Source organism: Eretmochelys imbricata, chromosome 10 (genome assembly GCF_965152235.1).
Source record: "Eretmochelys imbricata isolate rEreImb1 chromosome 10, rEreImb1.hap1, whole genome shotgun sequence".
In the NCBI taxonomy this organism is placed as follows: Eukaryota; Metazoa; Chordata; order Testudines; family Cheloniidae; genus Eretmochelys; species Eretmochelys imbricata.
The window spans coordinates 32,179,807-32,200,213 of NC_135581.1; the positions used below are offsets into that span (position 1 = coordinate 32,179,807).

Sequence of the window (20,407 nt, forward strand, 5' to 3'; positions counted from 1 at the left end):
CACACCAAAACACTTGCCTGCCACGCTTTCAAGAGCCAGGCTGTGAATGAGTAAACTTCGGCTTAAGAACCAGCTAGTTGCACTGCAGTCTAGCGAGCACCTTTCACTGCGCAAAGCAGAGACCCCTCTGCTCAGCTCCTTAGGCCTGGGCTGCATCCCCTGCAAAGCCAGCACGGCACCACAACTTGGGGTGGGGGTGATGTGGATTCAGCCCAGGTCATCACAGGAGGGGAGGAGACTGTGATACTGACCAAGGGTACTGGGCCACACATGAGCAGAGGAGAGCCTGGAGGGACGTGTCCAGGCACGTGTGTGCACACAGTACAGGAAGGGCAAAGTGCTTCCCCGGGGCTAGCAGATTTCAGAGTGTGCGTGTGTGTATGGGTGGGGGCGGCTGAGGGGGTGTCCTGCAAATTCCGGTTCAAAATCAGAGTGAGCCTAAGGGACTGCCCTCACCGTTTCATTGGCCTCTGCCTGGTACTCTCCCCAGAAGAGGAACGTGGACCGGTGATCTGCAGTATTGAGAGTGGCTGGCCTTGGACTCCCTGCTCTTGAATTCAGCTCCAGCTCCCAGTGGACTGCTCCAGAGCCACCCTCAACAATCATGATCTGGCAGAGAAGAAAGACCAGAGCTTACCTTGAAGCATGCAGCACACAGAGAGTCAGGGGCCCAGCTTCACACCTCCCTGAGGGAACAGTGCTTGGCTACATGGGGAAATCAGATCAGGGCACGGTAGCTGAACCCAGACTCCAAGGAATGAGCTGCCATTTGGAATCTGTGCTCTAGTTCCTCCTCAGACCGCTACAATTTTCCATTGCTTCAATCCCAGGCTCCTCTGACTTTCTCAGCACCTATCCTGGGTATTTGCTCTCTCTCCAATTTGCAGGATGATCACAGCTGAAATGGACACCATGGAAACATGCATGATGCAGCCACGAAGGGGGCACCTAGGGGCCTTTATGTGTAGTTAGCCATGTCAATGCAGAGTCACATCTAGAGGTGCTGCGAGAAATCAGACCCAGAGCTCTGCCTTTGGATTCACCTGTCATTTATGATTAGTTACTTGCAGGAGGGAAGAACTCCACACACTGTCTGGGCTGACGAAGGAACCTCCTGGAGAAAGAGCTGCGCATCTCAGCAAAGGCCTTTGACACCTATCAAGAGAGCCAGCTCCCCTCCGCCCAGTGCAGGGCTAACTCCTTGTGCACATGGTATTCGAGCCCAACCATACACAGACTGTAGCCAGCAAGTGAGCAATGAACGGGGGATCAAAGCAAAGAGCTTTCAAACCTTCTTCCTGTTGGGTCCAACTCCACTTTCAAGGACTATGTGGAGAACGTCAGGTGTGTAGTAACCAAACACTGGCTCACTGCAAGAGAGACAGGAGGAGAAGGGGACTGAGACAAGGTACCGAGCAGCCAGGGAACAGGTGTCTCAGGCCCAGTGCCTGTTTGTCTAGAGCAGCCTGTACCCAGCCCACACCTAGCTGGTGAGAGACTAAACTGATCCCACAATGGCTCAGCATTTGACATTATTAACTGGAAGAGCTGGGGGTCAGACTCCTTTTTTCCCTAGGCTGGAAGTTCTGCCGAAGCAGCACCCAGGTCCTACTTCTTCCCTGAGACAACAGGAACTTCAACCCCTGAGGCACAGGTAACCAGGCTGGGGCACAGAAAGGGGAGGTTCATGTAGTCAGCACTGGCCTTCAGAGAAGATGTAGGATTACCACCCCTCCATGGCACATAAGGTAATAAGCAGGCCAAGTTTCTACCCACGCATATGGCTACAGTATTTGGGTTGGGGGTTGGAGCCAGGCTATTGGGGAGGGGGTTTGCAGCGGAAAAAGACACACACTACGTACCATGACCTTCTCTGCCCTCACTCCCTGCTGTGGCTCCCAGGGAGAGACAGTCTTGGAAGAACCACAACACAGCCCCCCACTCCACGAATTGCAGCCATGTCCGTAGGAAATAGACTGATTGAATGAGGCTCCCCATTCACCCTCCCTAAAGTCAAGGCAGGGCGTCAAGCTCTCCCCTTTGTGAAGGGATACTAGATCATATGAAACATGCACTTTACACGAAGGAGGGGCTGTTTATCCCTGGAACTCAAGTGTCATTGGGCAAACTCTTGGAAAGGAGGATCTCTCTCCTGCAATGGCAGCATTACCTCAAGATGTGGGAGGCGTTGACTGTCCACAGGGAGTTAAGAGTTTGTCCATCGAGAAGCTCAGCCATGTCTGACTTCACAACCAAGATATTCTCCCCCGATTTCCCGGGAACCTTCACCAGGTAATGAATGTCTCCAGAGCTGAACAAGGAGAGGCCAAGACAAGGAACTAGTGAGATTTCCTACCTGAGGATACCACTTTATTCTTAGCATGCCCGATGCAGAAATCAAAGGCTATCATCCCGCCAGGAAAAGGAAAGGTAAACAAGACCATGCGCCAGGCCAAATGTCTCTGCTGAAGCCAACATTTGGGGAGGAGAAGTTGCAGGTTGCCAGCTCTCCCCATCCAACTGGGCACTCTCCCTTCACAGAGAGCAGCTCTCTTGGGTGCCACATGCAAGAGAAGTAAAGCATTCACTCTCCCTGCACTCCAGGTGGCTGTATGAGGAAAGCACTCTAGACTTGTGCCCTTTCTTTCTTTACAACTGACGGAGCTCTGCAACCTGGAAGTGCTCCCTTCCCTCTCTGGGGAATAAAGAGATTTCCCTGACTGGTCACTGCATTAGAAATTCAGGTGCTGTCTAGTGAGTGAGTGACCAAAAAAATATGTTCTGGAAAATTCCCTTATCCCCTGCAGTTACACGCGATTCTGGTACCTACCAATCTCCCGCACTCCCTGATCTCTGCCCTCATGCTGTAGCCATATCCAAACCCACAGCCCGGTCAGTAATCTAGGGGAGAGTTAAGGTTGTGTGGCTCGTGTGGAAACGCGTTTGGATGTGCAGGGTTTAACTAGCTGTTGGAACTGAAAGGATGTCTGTAGCGGAGCTGAGGCGTCAGAGCGCGTGGGGGGGAGCAGGAGAGTGTGCGTTGCTGTGGATTTGAAAGTTCGTTTAACTGACGATGGTCTCATTTTGAGAGATTGCACGGACTGGGACTGTGCTTTACCCATAATGCAGTTGGCTGTTCAACACCATGCGCGCGCATGCATGCATCCCGGTTTGTCCTGATGGTTTTAGTCTAAACGAATTTGAACTGGAACTCTCCAAAGCCTAAAACTTGGCAGAAATCATAGAAATAAAACATGGAGGAGACATTGCACCATCCAGTCCATCTCCCTGGGGCCAACACAGGACTGGGACGTGCAGAGCATTTGATCTGTCCCGATTGTTGGGCGTCCCCCACGCCTTCCCTCTGGCGACGATTCCACAATCCAATAGATCTTGCTGCCAGGAAGTTTTTCCTGCTATTTAGCCTCAATCCATGCTCTCAAATTCATCCCTTTCCCCCTATTCTAACCCCTGTGTACCACACTCACTACTTCCCCTCTGTCTTTGGTGTCTTCCCCCAACCAATATATAAGCAGAATTACATCCTCTCCACTTTGTTGTCACTTACTGAGTCAGTTCCCCCAGCCCTCTCCTCATTGCTTGGCACTGGAACATGCTCCTGGACAAGCCAAGAGCAACACTGTGAAGCGGATCTTAGAGACAGCTAAACCACACTGTTGCATGCTTCAATCAGTGGATCAGAGGCCCCACGTATAAATCACAAGGTCAGGAGGATGTAATGCTGCTACCTGAGAAGAGGTATGTGATGTGTGGGGCTCTCGACCTTCTTCTCCCACTGAGAATCTTGCTTCAGGCTGGTGAGTTTACTTTCCATCCCAGTTGCCATGCTGTAGAGATCCTTCAAGGAGTAGCCATAAAGAGAATTTACTGTGCAAACAAAGAGAAATCAGGATGACAGAGGAAGCTTACCTTGACCATTGTGCTGAACTGTGCAAATGAGGCCTTCTCTCCTGTCCTTTCCGCTCAGAAATTGTGCGTCAGATCCTTAGGGAACCACAGACTAACTTAGCAACCTGCCATACACTCACTTGGCATTACCTGTGTTTCAAACTTACATTTCAATGCACTGTCCAAAGAACATGTAAAGAGCACACTGTGGGTTCACAAGATAAGCTCTTATTTTCAGTAGAGGGCTCTTTCTGTTGCTTTATCTTGAATGTCATTTCAGAACCTGGAAGCTAGTCTTGCAAGAATGTGGAATACTGTACGACAAGCTGGAAGAGTATTTACGCATTTCAAAGTGATGGTCACTTCTCCATACTGGGAGCATATTTAGCGTTCAACCAGCAAGAGGCCTTACCAGTATTGAAGAGAACGTAGTAGGAGCCAGTCTTAGTCACATGCATAAGATAACCAGGCCTTGCGCCCAGACTCAATCTGCCACTGGTTCCAATCTGCTCACCATTCTTCCCCGAATAGATGAAACTTTTAGTCTACAGAGAAAAGGAAAACCCCAAGAATAAATACTTATTAACACCACTGCTGCAGGTTAGCATTCTCCTGCTGCTGCAGCCCAAACCCTTGGGGAGGCTGATGGCGTGAGATGGAAAGGTGGCTGCCTGGGCATAGCTTGCACTGTGGCTCGCCCATCTGTGTGGAGCCTTCTCCACACATCAGAAGACACTTTACATGCCTCGGATCACTTTTTGCTGTTGACTTAAGACAGGGGTTTTCAAACTGAGCTCTTGTCAGGGGGTACGCGTGAAAAATCCTGTGATGGCGGACTACACATTTTATTTAGCAAGACTTTGCAATCTAATCATAGGTATACTACGACCCAATTCTAGATAAGGGTATGCGGTAGACTCCATTATTTGGAAAGGGGTATGTAGCCTTAAAACAGTCTGAAAAACCGTTAACTTTAGACAATGCAATTCACAACACACAAACAATTCGCCACATACCCATCTGGCCACTAGGTGTCACTGTCTGGCATGAGCCTCAATCTTTTTGTTGTGCATAATTAACCACAGGGCAAGGTTAGGCCTATTAACAGTAACAAAGGTGACTGTAGAACAACTGCTTGTGCGTTTTTGCTGTCGGATCAGGTAACAGGGAAATTTAGCTTTACAGGACGCTTATCTTACCCACGGCAGCAGAGTGACTGGCTAGGTCTCGCCTCACTGGTTTATTGAGGGAGGCTGTCTAGGACACCGGCTTTCCTCTTTACTCTTTCTGAACAATGCCAGCTGAGCTCTAACATCCGTTTGGCCAGAAAGAAGAGCAGAAGGCACTCAGAGCAGCACTTCAGCAAACCTGACACCCGGAATCAGCAGACTATGGGCACCCTGAACCAAGCTCCCACTAAGGCTAGCTCTATAAAACGGTAGTGCCAAAGAGAATGAAGAGCCCAACCTGCTCCCACTAAAGTCAATGGCAGGACTCTAGTTGTTAGAGCAGGAAACCTGTTGACCAGACAGGAACTTTTCGAGAACCAAGCTGGAGCAGACACCAAGCACTCTAGAAATGCTTCAAGCAGAACACTACACAGGGAGCCAAAATGGGGTCAGATTCATACGACTAGCCAACAACCACAGCTAGCAGAGCCAGCAGGCAAGATCTCCTGCATGGAGAGGGGCAGGGGAGGGCCTCTGAAGGCAGTATGTGGGTGACTGGGATGGGTAGGGACACAGAGGACAAAAAGGGGGAAAGAAACAGAAACAGGTGAGGAAGAGGAAAGCTGGGAGGTGGAGTGGGATCCAAAGGAGCCTCCCACTCAAGGGGTGAATGGGTGGGTGAGGTATGGTTTGATCTTGCTGGAGAGATTGACACATGAACTGGGAAGGGAGGTGAGCTGGGGAAAAGAAGGTTTGAAGTAGCTGGCACTCGGAGAGTTAGCTGAGGATGTTGATTACTGTAAGGGGACTTAAGAACTTGATTTTCAGAGGGAATGACATGGAAACTCATGACTGACTCACCTCCCCTGGACACCTATCCCAAGGTCCCCAGACAGAACAATAAACTTCCCAGTTGTTCCCAATCTCCCAGGCTGGGGAGCATTGGGGGGAGGGGGGGAACCTATAGTTCAACAGGTCAAAAGTTTCTATCCATTGCAGAGAGTTCAGTTCTCATAGATTCCTACATTCCAAGGCCAGAAGCAATCATTGTGATCTTCTAGTCTGGCCTCCTGTGTACCACAGGCCAGAGAACTTCCCCACAATAATTCCTAGAGCAGATCTTTTGGAAACACATCCAGTCTTGATTTAAAAATTGTCAGTGATGGAGAATCCACCACGACCCTTGGCATGATCTCATGGTCATTTGTGAAGCTCTTGAGCACTCGTACCCTATCAGTCCTCAAGGAGAGTAACGGCCAACACCATGTACACACTGGATTGGACATATGGCAGAAATGTCCATGACTTGCTCCTCACTGTTCAGTTTAATACACAAATCAACTATTACAGGTGAGACGCGAATACATGCAGATGGCTGCCTGGCACAAATATGCATAGAAACAGACACAAAGCATAATGAAGAGCTTATGGCAGCACAAACTGTACTCCCTCTATTTGAGATTAAGATCTCAGCAAGTACTGTATTCACAGCCCTAGCCCCAAGGGATTTGAGGTCAGGAAAATGGCCATTTAAACATCCACCCACCCAGCTCCTGGAGCCTATAAACTCCCCCACCCGTAGCCTGACTCTGCTGCCACTCTTAGGAAAGCCAGTAGATAGACCTTTCTGCTAATCACAATACTATCACTTTCAATCTCAACTGTACTTAGCAACAGAATCAATCCACTTAAAATAATGCTGAAATAAAAAGAAAACGGTACACAGTTCAAGCATAGAAGTTTCTGGTTATCAGGGAATAATGTACAGATTATCAAGGGGTGCGAAATTCGGTTAGGAGCTGGTGGCATAAGGAATACATAATCTGCAATCTTCCTGATTCGGGGTAAAAGCTTAATCGGTCAAAGTACAGACATTGAGATATGGGGGTATGTTGTCCATATGATGGCTATGTTCAGGTGTGGAGTATAATGAGCGGATACGATGATGGGGATGGATCTACCCTCATTTGGTGGGATATAATGTTCAGTGAGTTTATGGTTCCAGTTCATACAGTCCAAGGGAAAAAGCCTCTCAGTCCCTTTCCCATAGTGGATGCACGATGTCGTACCGGCTCACACCTCCTGGTACTGTCGGTGGCCGGTGATGTGTTCAATGTAGATGTCCCTGGACCATCGGATGGTGTCTGAGGTATTACTCCAAAACTGGTTTCTTCCAAGCTGTAAAACTTAACATGAGGTTGCCCACACAGTGAGCTAAGGCCCATCTTCCATACTAAGGGCACGGATTCTTTTATCTGAGATGTGGCAGAACCCCAGCCCAGTGCTCCATCAGAAGGGTCAGAGGAGGGTTCACAATGGCTAAAGAAGTTGAACAGGATAAAGAAAACCTCAAACCCCTGACAAGGCTTTGCAGAACGTGGAATGCATTCAAACATTTTTTGGCTGCTTTATCTATAAGTTGTGAGATAAGAAGACGACACAAGTGGCGAGGGGAACGCATGAGAGGGAATAAAAAACAGAGGAGATGCAGGAGTAAGAAGAGGCGGTGGAATTTCTGATGACCGCGGCAACAGATCATAGCTACTGAGCTGCTCCAGTATTTTGTGTCTCTGAGAATGCAGGGCTCCCACACCTCCAGTGTTGTCCAGTTAAAGAGGGACACGTACAGTTAAAGTGGTACCACCTTCACAGTGTGGACAGCTATATTGGTATAAAGGTGCTTTTGAGCGGTATAGCTATTCCTGTTCGGGAAGGGAATAAGCTCTCTGGTATTAGTCACCTTTATATCAGTATAACTGTGTCCACACTACGGGCTGTTCCAGTGTAGCTCTGATGATAAAATCATCCCCCTAATTGACACAATGATACGAGTACAAACACTGTGTAAAGTACAGGCCTTGGTCAAATCTCAGGTATGAAGGGGACATCATCAGCTTAACAATCACAGTTCTGAAAAGCAAAAATCTTCAATTTACCTTCTCTACAGTGCTTTACAGGACCCAAGCAGGACATTTCAGAACCTGATTTCCTGGTGCTGGTTTGCATTTCTCTTAGCCTGGGCAAACAGACCAGGCCAGGCAATTGCACTCTTGTTCACCATCAAGGGGGCAAGGTACCATGGCTGGGCTGCAAACTCATCAGGGGAATATTTACACCAAAATATAGTTTTCACTGGGATTTATATTTTTAGACCAGTGAAATATTTCTATTCATTTGAGGGAGCGGTAAAACTTTATTGGTCCAAAAGCAGCAAGACAATGTCCCTTCTGGGTGGGGAAGGGGAGGGGGAGGGGAAGGAGACCTGCCCTACTGAAACATGCTGGTCTCACAGAGGCCCCCAGGGGGTACTTCCCGTTTTAGAACACACCTGTCACACCTAGCAGTATGTGCAAAGGGTCTATCATGGCTCAAAGTGATGATGTATGTACCTCATCTCCTGCAGTGATAAAGATCATCACGTCCTGAACACCGTCCCCATCCACATCTGGTATCTTTAATAAGGGAGTCACCACGGTATAATTAGCTCCAAAACTGTTAAACTGCCTCCATCGAACTTCCCCTGAAAAACACAGTTATTCCTGTTATGAGAAACATTTGCTCAAAATATGCAAAACATTTGCTCAGAATATTGTTTAGTGGCTCTGTGGGACTAAGGAACAATTTGTCATTACTGTTCTCTGAGATACCCCACACCCTGATAGCCCATCCTGCATCATCACCTAGCCCTACACACTGGGGTGTCAGATTTGGCACTTCATAGTTACGGGTCTTCGCATTTCAATTATAAATTCAGATGTTCATGGGTTTTATTCACAGATGAAGCTCAAACCTAGCTTTCAGCTGGGGAGCCTGAATGGAAAGGGCCTAAAATACAGCTGCACCAAGATGTCTTTCCTAATTCTAAACAATGAACAAAAAAGCGTATGCTTGGCTGGGACTGGATCTCAAGTATTTTTGTGGGATCTGCTCTAGGAGAAAGATTTTTCTTTGACACTCTGAAGCTACTTCTGAGCAAACTCCAGATGGATGCATGAGCGCATTACAGTATGCCACAGCTGAATTCCAGAGACACAGGGAAACTGGGAGAACCTCACCCTACTGGGGACTGATGCCGGCTGATAACAGCTAACACCAGCCCAAAGCAGGTAAGTGGCATGAGGAGCTCCTTTTCATGACCTGTAAATTTGATGTGATCTATTGAGGGAAGATCCTGTGTGATTTTTATCAGACACCTAAGACACTACATAGAAGTCTAGATTTAAATGAATTAAACATAAGAGTGGCCATACTGGGTCAGACCAAAGGTCCATCTAGCCCAGAGTCCTGTCGGCCGACAGCGGCCAATACCAGATGCCCCAGACGGAATGAACATAAGAACATGTCATCAAATGATCCATCCTGTCGCCCATTCCCAGCTTCAGGCAAACAGAGGCTAGGGACACCATCCTTGCCCATCCTGGCTGATAGATCTATCCTCTGTGAACTTATCGAATCCTCCATGAAATTATCAAATTAAATTAAAGTAGTCTTCAGCAATTCCTTACTGATATCTTTGCTTCTGCACAGAAGTAGATCTGCCAACCTGGATGTTAGGGGACACAAAATCACAACTGAAGATATAAACTATACATACTCAACGACTTTTAAAATAATGAAACCTCTGTCAGCATCTTACCCAATTTACCAAGATTCCTCATCAGACGATTTTTAAATCAAGACTGGATGTTTTTCTAAAAGATCTGCTCTAGGAATGATTGTGGGAAGTTCTCTGGCCTACAATATGCACATGAACACAGTGGTCCCTTCTGGCCTTGGAATCCATGACTCTCCCGTATCTGAGGAATGGGCACACAGCCTGCCTGATCACTCCTTTGCCAATTGTTTTTGTGTAAATCCAAGCTGTGATATTTTGATTTTATATTTATCGTCCCATTTTACCAGCTCAGAAACAGCTAAAAGGGCTTTGCTTACATTTTCCAAATACAATTCAACCACCACACATATGCGGTTCAGACAAAGGAATTTTACCCTTCCAGGAGTGCAGGATAATCGCTGGCTCGCGGTCATAATGGCAGCAGTGCTGAATAGCAAGGAAACTTTGTGCTGTCTGCAGCAATGCAGAGCAGGTTGCAGCCTATGACCTCAGTGGAACGCTCCCAAAGCTTTGACCCCAACATTAGAATTTGTTACTATCACAACAGATTTGGAATGGGAGGGTTCCTCTGAGGAGCGGAGGGTAGCGGAGAATTTTACCCCCACAGATAACAAGCAAACAGACAAGGGAGGGAAAGAATATAAGTTTTAGCTAGTGATACCCTGACTCCAAAGTTGCCTGAGGCTATGAAGGGAAGGCCAGGCTGATGCATCACATATTTAATTGCAGGTGGTTTTATTCTTTTCTGGGTAGACAGCGAAGTGAAGTTGGAGAAATGTGTCCCATTTCTCAATGTGTCCCTGCCTCAAAATGGAGTCTGATTTAGCACAGACACAGGCTTGAGCAATAGTCATTTCAATCCAACACGAGGGAACTTCGGTGCTTTCATGCCCTTACTATGATCCTCATTAAGGATGAACACAGAATCTAATTACCTCCAGTCTTCTGCTCAGTTGAGGGAGAATTTCAATGGCGTCCAGAGACCTAGAGTACAACTGCACTTCCTTAGGGTTTTCAGAGTTAAGGCAAGTGGAAGGCAATGAAAAAAAGAGATGGAAAATGACACATGCATATGCAGGAAATCTACAACAGAACGTACTATTTTGTCTGGGAAAGAACTGTGAGACTAAATCTTTGAGGCGGTGAAAGTTGAGTCTTGCCACTGGTTTGAAAACAACCAGAGGAGGATGAAATGCGAGACTCTCCCTTCAGGATGGAGGGCTCCCAAGGCAACTATCTTAGAACAAAGATACCTGGGTAGTTAGGACTTTCGTTAAACCATGAAGCAGGACTCTCAGGGGAAAAAACCTTTTCAAACGCTCTCCTGGATTTTACTCCTAGGTTAAGCTACCACTGTCCTTTGGTGGCTCTCTAGGATCACTGATTTGTAAAGGGATTATTGGGAAGAAGCTGTTTATTTCTTTGACTTCTAGGTCCCTGATAGGGTGATGTTTGGAAGGCAATCACTGCCCTGTTCCGAAATATATCCTATATGAGCTACCCATGAAATGAACTGCGAGCTTGACATGCTTCACAAGGAAGAAGCTGAAGATTTCCATTGCACCAAAGACCTGGTGTGGAGAAGTGCTCACTGTATGGTATCAGGACAGAGCATCAAACGACTTACAAGTAGACATTGCCATGCAGCCATCTGCAGGGGTGCTGGAACAATTTTTGTAGTGGGGGTGCTGAGAGCCAGTGTTATAATAGTAATAGCAGGGCAGTTACAAAGTTAGTCATACTAACTGTGTTTGTATATTATTGCCATTTCTCCCAGCCTTTTACTAAGCACAACAAAACAACCAATCAAACAAAAAAACTAAACACCACCCTGCCCCCGACACACACACACACACACACCCCTACCCCTCTTTGGGGACAGAGCCTGGCTCTTCATATGCCTTTGTACCGGCACCAAATACATTCAGGGCACTTCTATAAGGGAGAATGACCGGCTCAGTGTTACCAGACATTTAGACCCTGGCTGAGTGACATTCTGGAGTAGGCAGGAGAGCTTTTTCTACATTTTGTAACGTACCCATATTGAAGCAGAACTGACTTGTCTACACAGGGATGTTAACGTGTCCTAAATTTTCCCATTGAGCAACACCAGGGTTTACTTTGACCAGCTAACATGTTAAAACTACAACTTGGCTTGTCCACATTAGGATCTTAAAATATATGGGCTGACACCTTTTCTCCTGGTGAAGATAACACTTAACAAGGAGGCAGCACTATTTTCATGCTAGTCTTGCTCAATGGAAAAACACAGGACCTGAAAGCAACTAAACCAGGGGAGGGCAAACTACAGCCCAGATCCAGTTCATCAGGGTTTTCAATCCGGCCCATGGGATTGCCAGCCCCATGGTGCACTGGGGCTAAGGCAGGCTCCATGCCTGCCCTGGCCCTGCGTCACTCAGGAATGGGGAACCGTGGCCAATGGGAGCTTCGGGGGTGGTACCCCCAGGTGAGGGCAGCACGCAGCAGAGCCACCTGCCCCGCCCCCAGGAGCCATTGCCGGACATGCTGGCCACTTCTGCGAGTGGCACGGGGCCAGGGCAGGCAGGGAGCCTGCCTTAGCCCCGCTATGTGCCACTGCCTCTCCAGAGCCGCTTGAGGTAAGCAGTGCTGGGCCGGTGCTTGCATCCCACACCCCAGTGCCCTGCGTTGAGGCCCTAAGCCCCTGTGTTGAGCCCCCTGGTGCACCCCAACCCCCTGCCCTGAGCCCCCTCCTGCACTCCACATCCCAACCCCTTGCCCTGAGCCCCTAACCCCCTACACCTGCACCCCAACCCTCTCCCGCACTTCGCACCCCCTGCCGAGCCCCCTGCTGCACCCAGCACCTGTCCTGCACCCCAACCCCCTTGCCCTGATCCCCCTCCTGCACCCGTACGCCATGCCCTGAGCCCCAACGCCCTGTCCCCCCGCACCCCTTCTACACCCCAACCCCTTGCCCTGAGCCCCTTCCTGCACACCGCACTCCCTCCCACACCCCAACTCCCTGCTCCAGCCCTACATTCATGGCCCTGCATACAACTGCCCCATCCAGATGTGGACCTCATGCCAAAAAGTTTGCCCACCCCTGAACTAAACCCAAAAGGGGCATGTAAATAGCTTCCATTATTTCTACAGATAAAAGGAAACTGTGCTGAGAGATTTCTTTCAAGACAGAGGTTCTGCTGATTGACCGGTAGTTACCCTTCCTCAGTTGATAGGGAGGAGGGCCTTTTAACCTTCTGGGACTGTTTTCTACCCCACCCTTGCAGTTGTCTGTCCTGAGTTTATCACAGTATGTATCATTCTTGTATCTAAAACTAGAAATATGAAGTATTACTCTGAAGTCCTATTGTAATTATGCAAAGTATGGGCCATTAATGGTGGTTTAGAACCTTGATGGCTCCCATTGACTAGGACAATTGGTTGTAAATGGCTCTGTTTACTTGCAAGCCTTCCTGTGTTCCTGTTTCAGAGTAGCAGCCATGTTAGTCTGTATCCGCAAAAAGAAAAGGAGTACTTGTGGAACCTTAGAGACTAACAAATTTATTTGAGCATAAGTTTTCGTGAGTTACAGCTCACTTCATCAGATGCATGTGAGTCAGGGCGGGAAGAATGAATGCTTGGGGTCTCACAGGACATGTAACCTGGTACTGGAATCCATCTTAAACCTGGTGCTTTTCCATTTAGAAGGAAGGGTGGGGACCCAGAGACACAAAAGATTCCCACCTTGTGCCAAAGCTATAAAAGGAGGTGGAACAGAACAAAGGGGCTGCCAGTCATGAGAAATCCCCTAGTTACCACCTGAGCTGGAACTAACAAGGAGTGTACCAGGGGAAAGGATTGGGCCCAGACTAAGGAGGAGTCTAGTCTGTGAAAGAAGCTTACTGGAACATCTCTGAGGGTGAGATTTACCTGTATTCAGTTTCTTAATATATGAGGCTTAGACTTGAGTGTTTTATTTTGCTTAGTAACTTGCTTTGTTCTGTCTGTTATTACTAGAAACCACTTAAATCCTACTTTTTATACTTAATAAAATCACTTTTGTTTATTAACTAACCCAAAGTAAGTGATTAATACCTGGGGGAGCCAACAGCTGTGCATCTCTCTCTATCAGTGTTACAGAGGGCGGATAATTTAGGAGTTTACCCCGTATAAGCTTTACACAGAGTAAAACAGATTTATTTGGGGTTTGGATCCCATTGGGAACTCAGTGTCTGGGTGCTGGAGACAGGAGTACTTGCTGAGCTGTTTTCAGTTAAGTCTGCAGCTTTGGGGGCGTGTTTCAGACCCTGGGTCTGTGTTGCAGCAGGCTAGTGTGTCTGGCTCAACTAGACAGGGTTCTGGAGTCCCAAGCTGGCAGGGAAGACGGGCTCAGCGGTAGTTTCGGCACATCGGGTGACAGTCCCAAGGGGGTCTTTGTGACCGAACCCGTCACACCTATTATATCAATATCCTCATTCAATACCAGGCACTCAAGTTCATCCATTTTAATATTTAGAGTTACTGCATTTGTATACAATCACTTATAAAATGTGTCAAAATTTAGTTTTCTCCCTTCATGTGATGGGACTGAATAGGACTCTTTCATTTGCCTATTTCTCTTCAGTTTCTACCTGTACTTTATCGATACATATCCTCTCCTGTTTCCTAAGTTATAGAGCCAGGCTGTTAATAAATCCTCCCTAAGGGATGTCTCTGTCTGAACCGTGTGTTCATCCACATCTGTTGGCTTTCCCCCAGCGTTTAGTTTAAAAACTACTCTAACTTTTTAATTTTACTTGCCAGCAATCTCACTCTGTTTGGGTTTAGGTGGAGCCCATCCTTCCTATATAGGCTCCTCCTTTCCCAAAAGATTCTCCAGTTCCTAATAAACCTAAATCCCTCCTCTCTACACCACTGTCTCATCCACCCATTGAGACCCTGAAGTTCTGCCAAACTGGCCCTGCATGTGGAACTGGAAACATTTCAGAGAATGCTCTTTAATTCATTGTCCTCACCTGGACTGTTGGAAGCAAAGTAGCTGGGCTGTTCCCCCTTCGGAGAAAGAATCTCCTGAATGGGAGCTGTGAAAAGGCTGCCTGGTGGATCTACAGTTAAAATCTCCAGGCTATTTTCTGTAACAGAATAAGGCTGGGAATCCTTTTGAATAGGTGGAAACTTGATTAAGAACAAATTCATTCAGCTCTGATGAATCCTTAAATGTGCTCTGTGATGGCTCCTTTAGACGTTAAATCCCATCAAAGGGAGCCAGGGCTGACCAGGTTAACTTTGATGGTGCAATCAATATTCACAGTTTTTCAGTACACCTCAGGCAACTGTACTGGATAACAAGGGCCTGGAACTATGCTGTTTTTGTGAAGAGGAATTAGAAACTTTAGAGTCGATGGCAGAACAGGAGAAAGGAAAGTGTGCCAGATTTCTCTCTGAATTCGGTACCCTTCTTTGTGTGTTATGAAGGGACCTTTCCCCTGGAATGAGCTAACTGTGGGGAGGGAGGAACTGCTGATTTTAAGTGGCCCTGGAACAGGAATGTCAGCTTAAGTGGAGCTTCAAAAAAGGATGGAGCATCAGAATTCTCCAATCTCAAACATGTTTTTGACCTGTCCATCCAACTATTTCCAGTGTAGATGGGAGGGAGGGGGGAGGAGAAGAGGCACACAGGAAGTTAGAATGAAGGCCCAATGGCATGGCAAGGGGGAAGGAAATGGGGGGAGGAGAGGAGGCACACAGGAGGGGGAAAGGGGAACTGGGGGACAGAGAGTCCCTGGCCTGAGTTTAGCAAAATATGCTTTGTGCTGACCATTGCCCCCCTTCTGGTTTCCCAATTTTCCCCCAAATCAATAGGGTTCTGTCCACTGATGGCTAGAAATTTTGGAATTGAGCGCATTTGGTGTTCCAAAGTTATCGCATTTTAGACAGACAGAGAAATGCCATCCAGATGAATGTCGGACCTTGCTTTGCTCAGCCAAAAGCATAATTATTTGAGCTGCCCTTCCTAGCAAACCAGTAATCTGAAAATATAAGTCTGATATCATCCCTGAGATGCAGAAAAGATATACTGATACACAGAGGTTACTTTGCCAACACTGAAATACAGTGGACATCAGCAGCTGTCGAAAAATATGCACAAAACTAATTCGGAGATTCACAAAGTTTAAGGCCTGAAAGGGACCATTAGATCTTCCAGTCTGACCTCCTGTATAGAGTGGGCCATTACATTTCATCCAGTTAGCTCTATTCTGAGCCCAACAACTTGTCTTTGGCAAAAGCATATCTTTTAGAAAGGCAGCCAGTCTTGATTTGAAGACATCACAGGTATGTCTGCACAGCAGCTTCCCAGCACGGGCAGACATACTTGGGTTAAGCCCTGCCTGCTTGAGCTAGCACACTGAAAAGAGCAGCGTGGCCACAATGGCACAGGCAGCAGCTTGGGCCAGCCACCTTAGTACAAACCCGCCCAAACCCCTGGGTGCACGCTCGAGTGGCTGGCCCAAGCTGCTGCCGCCTTTGCCACTGGGGCCACACTGCTATTTTTAGTGCGCTAGCTTAAAAAGATCTAGAGCATCTACCTCAGGGGTTCTCAGCCTGTGGCCCACTCATCACACAGTTGCAGCCCAACCGACCATACATGTAGTATATATATTGCGTGTGGATACGGCCCACAAAACATAGCGAGAGCTGCATATCCGGCACACAATCGTAATTAGATTGAGAACCACTGGTTTACCTGCACTGGTGGTGATCATTGCTGAGCCCCACTAGAAACACCCCCATTCAGAGAGGATTCCCCATTGACAGCTGCTTTTTGAAAACTGCTGGTCAATCCATTAAATGTGTTCTTTACTGATACTGTACAATGCTAATCAGAATGTCATGCAATACTAAGAAAAGCCTCTTATAAAGTATTTCATATATTACAGCTATGAATTGATGCCAGTCAATATGGCTTCATTATATTCCCGTCCCTAAACTCTCTGTTAATGAAATCCTAACTCAGCTGTTCCATTATTTTGCCTGGGATTGATATCCAGGCTAACCAGCCTCATTACTCTCATAATCCAGCTGGCTTTTTTTTTTTTTTTAAAATATTGGCACATCATTAGTTGGATTAAGCTATAAAGGTGAAAGAGCTGTTTTGGTGGTATAAGCTGCATCCACACTAGGAGCACTCTGCCAGTACAGTATACCAGGACAGCTATCATATAGGTAGAATGCTGGTATAGCTATACAGGCAAACATTCCTTGTTTACCCTTGGCCTAGGCAATTGCCAACTTCCATTCCAGTGGCATATTCATCTTTACCCCATCCAAACTAGAGTTCCCCAGTGTTGGAAGCAATACCCTTTGTGTTAGAAAATTATCTTCTATCATTTTAAGACTCTAATGATGTTTTTCTACAGGCTGCAGAAGACCTCCAGCATGCATCCCCTAAACTAAGGTCCCTCAAAACAACACAATTTCTGTCTTAACACATTACAGATCGGTGTTTTGGGAGTACCTCATCCTCTTCTCTGGTTTGATTTGGGGGTTTGTAACAGAGCCCCACCATTCATCCTTCTGGGCTTTGTTAGTCGGCGCATTGATCCATGTACATTCAAGTCCCTGCACTTCTGAGTTCCCAATAAATCTAAAACAGGTAATCGTGTCTAATGCAGAGTGCCCCGCTACACGCTCTTATTTTAACCACTTGGTCCTTTTTGAACAGATGATAAGCAGTGATTTTAACATTCCAATCATGTGAATCATCCCATCAGGTTTCAGGAATGCCAATTATATCACATTTCTCCTCAATGAAAATTCCCAATTGCTTTTGCTTGCTACCTGGACTCCAAGCATTGGTATATAAGCAACTAAACATTTCTTCTCCTCATATTTGAGGCACACAATCCCCATCAGAAACATTCCCAGCTAGGGCTGAAAGTTTCTTCCCATTTCCCCTCAGCATATTTGAGCACTGCAGAGGGATGTTAGGGACTGCAGCACAGACAGTACCCAAAACACACAGCTAGACGAAATGGCAGCTTCAGAACTGAATTGGCTGGGAACATGTTGGCTTCTCACAGCCTTAGTGATGTTTGCAACGTGGATGCATTTGCTATGTTTTCACGCTGATGAAATACCTTGCATTAGTCTGTACCTTATTCATAAGCCAGCATACCATCAGGGTTCCCTACTGCCAGGGGACAGAAGGGATGAAAAGCAATAGCAGAGGTGTGAATCCCCTGTGGTTCAGTAAAGTTCTGCCCCTTAGCCTACCTGTGTGAGGGTTGATTGCAGTTAGTAACTCTGGGTTCCCAATGACAAGACAGCCCGGTGACTGAGCCCCACCCAGCTGCTCAATGGCACACTCCATCCACAGGAGGTCTTCAGTGACAGGCCTCTCCCAGAGCGTGCTGCCGTTGGTGCCCGAGACAGCAGCAACAAAGGCACATGGAGCGGAAAGGCCTGAAGAAAGAACACATTGCAGAGGGAAGAGTACTGTCCTCCCTTCTAGCTGTCCGTGCACACAACCAGTTCAGTGGGGTAACTTGTCCGCCCACCTCCTGTCCCCACATGGCCAGTGCTAATGTTTCCCCTTTATAGTCACACTCTCTCTCTCAATTCTCCCTTTTTCTCCTGGCTTGGTGAATAGTGGTTCCTGCTTCGGGACTCAAAGATAGCGGGGCTAGACACGTGCTGCACAGACATCGAATGCTAGATCCTTGGGAGATTTATTCCTCATCTCTGGTGAGGACAACTCCATCCACCCAAGGGGTCTCTGTCATCGCAGCATTACTAACCAGCACTAAAAGAAAAAGCACACCCCATACCACTATGCCTCTGTCTGTTCCTGCTTAGAGTCACAGTTACCTTCATCTGAGCAGGATCTGTTAAAACTGCTGCTGCCATTGGTATCTTTGAAAACGAAGATAACATCTTGTACTTTGTCTTCGTTCACATCTTCTACAGTCAGAAACTTGTAGGTCACTGCAGAGAGATCACAAACCGGATGCTAGAGAGCAGCGCTTGGATCAACAGGATTGAAGGGTACAGTGACAACGCAGGTAAACTGGAGGAAAATGCATTTTCTTAAAAGCACGATTGCTGCCCCCTTCCTTTTTCTTTGGGAAAGCAATGCCAAGATAGATTAGCACTTCATTTATACTAGTGTTTGAACAGAGCCTAGCACAGGGGGATCTCTGGTCTAGGATCAGGATCCCTGGTCTAGGATCAGGATCCCTAGGAGCTACCATAAAAATACAACAACAACAGTTGTATCCAACAGTAAATATTAGGAAATCTTATGCAGTTAGGGGAGTCAAACAGTTGAGAATTTGATAATCTCTGAAAGTGTGCTAATGTAATACACTGATTTGGTCATGCAATTGTCTCTCTCTAATGGCTGGCACTTGTGGATATAACAGCCTAGTACTAGCTCTCAGTCAATGGAGCTCTCCTTTAGTGCAAAGGGTAGAGGCCAGTGTTTATACGGAAGCACTGGATTTGATCCCCTGCTGATGTGCGTGATGTCTGTGAATTGTGGCCATGGTTTGTTAAGCTAGGAACACACAAGACAGAAGAACTGCTCCTCCCCTTAAACTGAAGGAGGAGGATTAAAGTGGCATAGTAAATTGTGAGGGCAGAGAAGGATGTAGTGTCAAAGGTCTGGCATGCAGTGGAGCTCTACCTAGCTTTTCACAGAAGAGCTCAATAAAAGGACATTTTTCTTCGGAATTGTGAGAGTAATTTACAAGACATGATTCTCTCCCTTCACTAATCCAATGATGGTAAGATAGAGGTACTCATTTCTGATGGAGGCAGGACCCCGTTACTGCTCTTAAGTCTCAGGTCAAAGGCACTTAAAGAACATTTTAAGTTAAAGTTCAACCACAATAAAGGGCAATTCTGTAAAAACATCCTCTCAAGCTTTGCCCAACCGAGGGCCAATCTGCTACCTTTCCAGTGCTTGAGGGCAGCACTAATTTGCCTATGTATAAAAGATTTCAAACACCTACCAGAAGGCCACTCCAATTAAGATAGGGGGCCACTGCATATCAAAACCTGTGATACCTGCAGCTCACACTCTCATGGGCAACGTCCCTGCAGGCCCTAGACTGAGGCCACACCTTGGCCAGGGTTCTACAATCCTGACTATGATGAGCACAGGGAAATGAACGTTTAGAAATACTGTTTAGTACATCAGACTCACCCGCACGGTCATATTTCCTGTTCCACGTCCTTTGTGAAACAGGCCTCACTGGACACGGGATGATGAACGAAAAGGCAAACACCACAATCAGGCACAGGAATAATGAAAGGAAGAAGGCAGCAGTGCGCCATCGGGAGAGCTGAGACAAGCGGGTGGGCTTCCTGCAGAGAGCTTCTTTTTCTGCACAGTTCTCGTGGTTATCTGGAGCTTTCCCATCCTCATTCTTCAGAGGGTGGATCTCTGCTTCCAAGTTCTTGTTATCCATCACAGGATACTCATCAGAATTCATCAGACAATTTGTGTCACCTGAAGTAACAAAAAGGACGGTGTTACAATAGACTTTGGAATAGATCAAACAAAGCAAGGTACAGAATATTCAGTCACTACCTCAGAGCTTCGGATTGGAAAGCACTGAGTTATTAACAATGGCACAGCAGGAAAAAAACCCTCTAGGTGTTAAATAGGAGCTAAGCAAATAATATCACATGGCCTCAGCACAGCTTCATGTGAAACAGGAAACAACAACCG

General features: G+C 47.0%; 1 protein-coding gene across 1 annotated transcript in view; it reads right to left on the minus strand.

Annotated features, from left to right (window-relative positions):
• Positions 1-20,407, minus strand: part of FAM234A (family with sequence similarity 234 member A) — a 54,161-nt gene that overhangs the window by 4,883 nt on the left and 28,871 nt on the right. The window contains exons 2-10 of the mRNA XM_077827937.1: positions 19,880-20,185; positions 18,541-18,657; positions 17,947-18,135; positions 8,468-8,598; positions 4,322-4,454; positions 3,750-3,888; positions 2,171-2,311; positions 1,292-1,370; positions 457-609 (exon numbers count right to left, since the gene is read on the minus strand). Of these exons, the coding sequence (XP_077684063.1) occupies positions 457-609; positions 1,292-1,370; positions 2,171-2,311; positions 3,750-3,888; positions 4,322-4,454; positions 8,468-8,598; positions 17,947-18,135; positions 18,541-18,657; positions 19,880-20,168 (1,371 nt within the window). The 5' untranslated portion in view covers positions 20,169-20,185. The remainder of the gene's footprint in view (positions 1-456; positions 610-1,291; positions 1,371-2,170; positions 2,312-3,749; positions 3,889-4,321; positions 4,455-8,467; positions 8,599-17,946; positions 18,136-18,540; positions 18,658-19,879; positions 20,186-20,407) is intronic.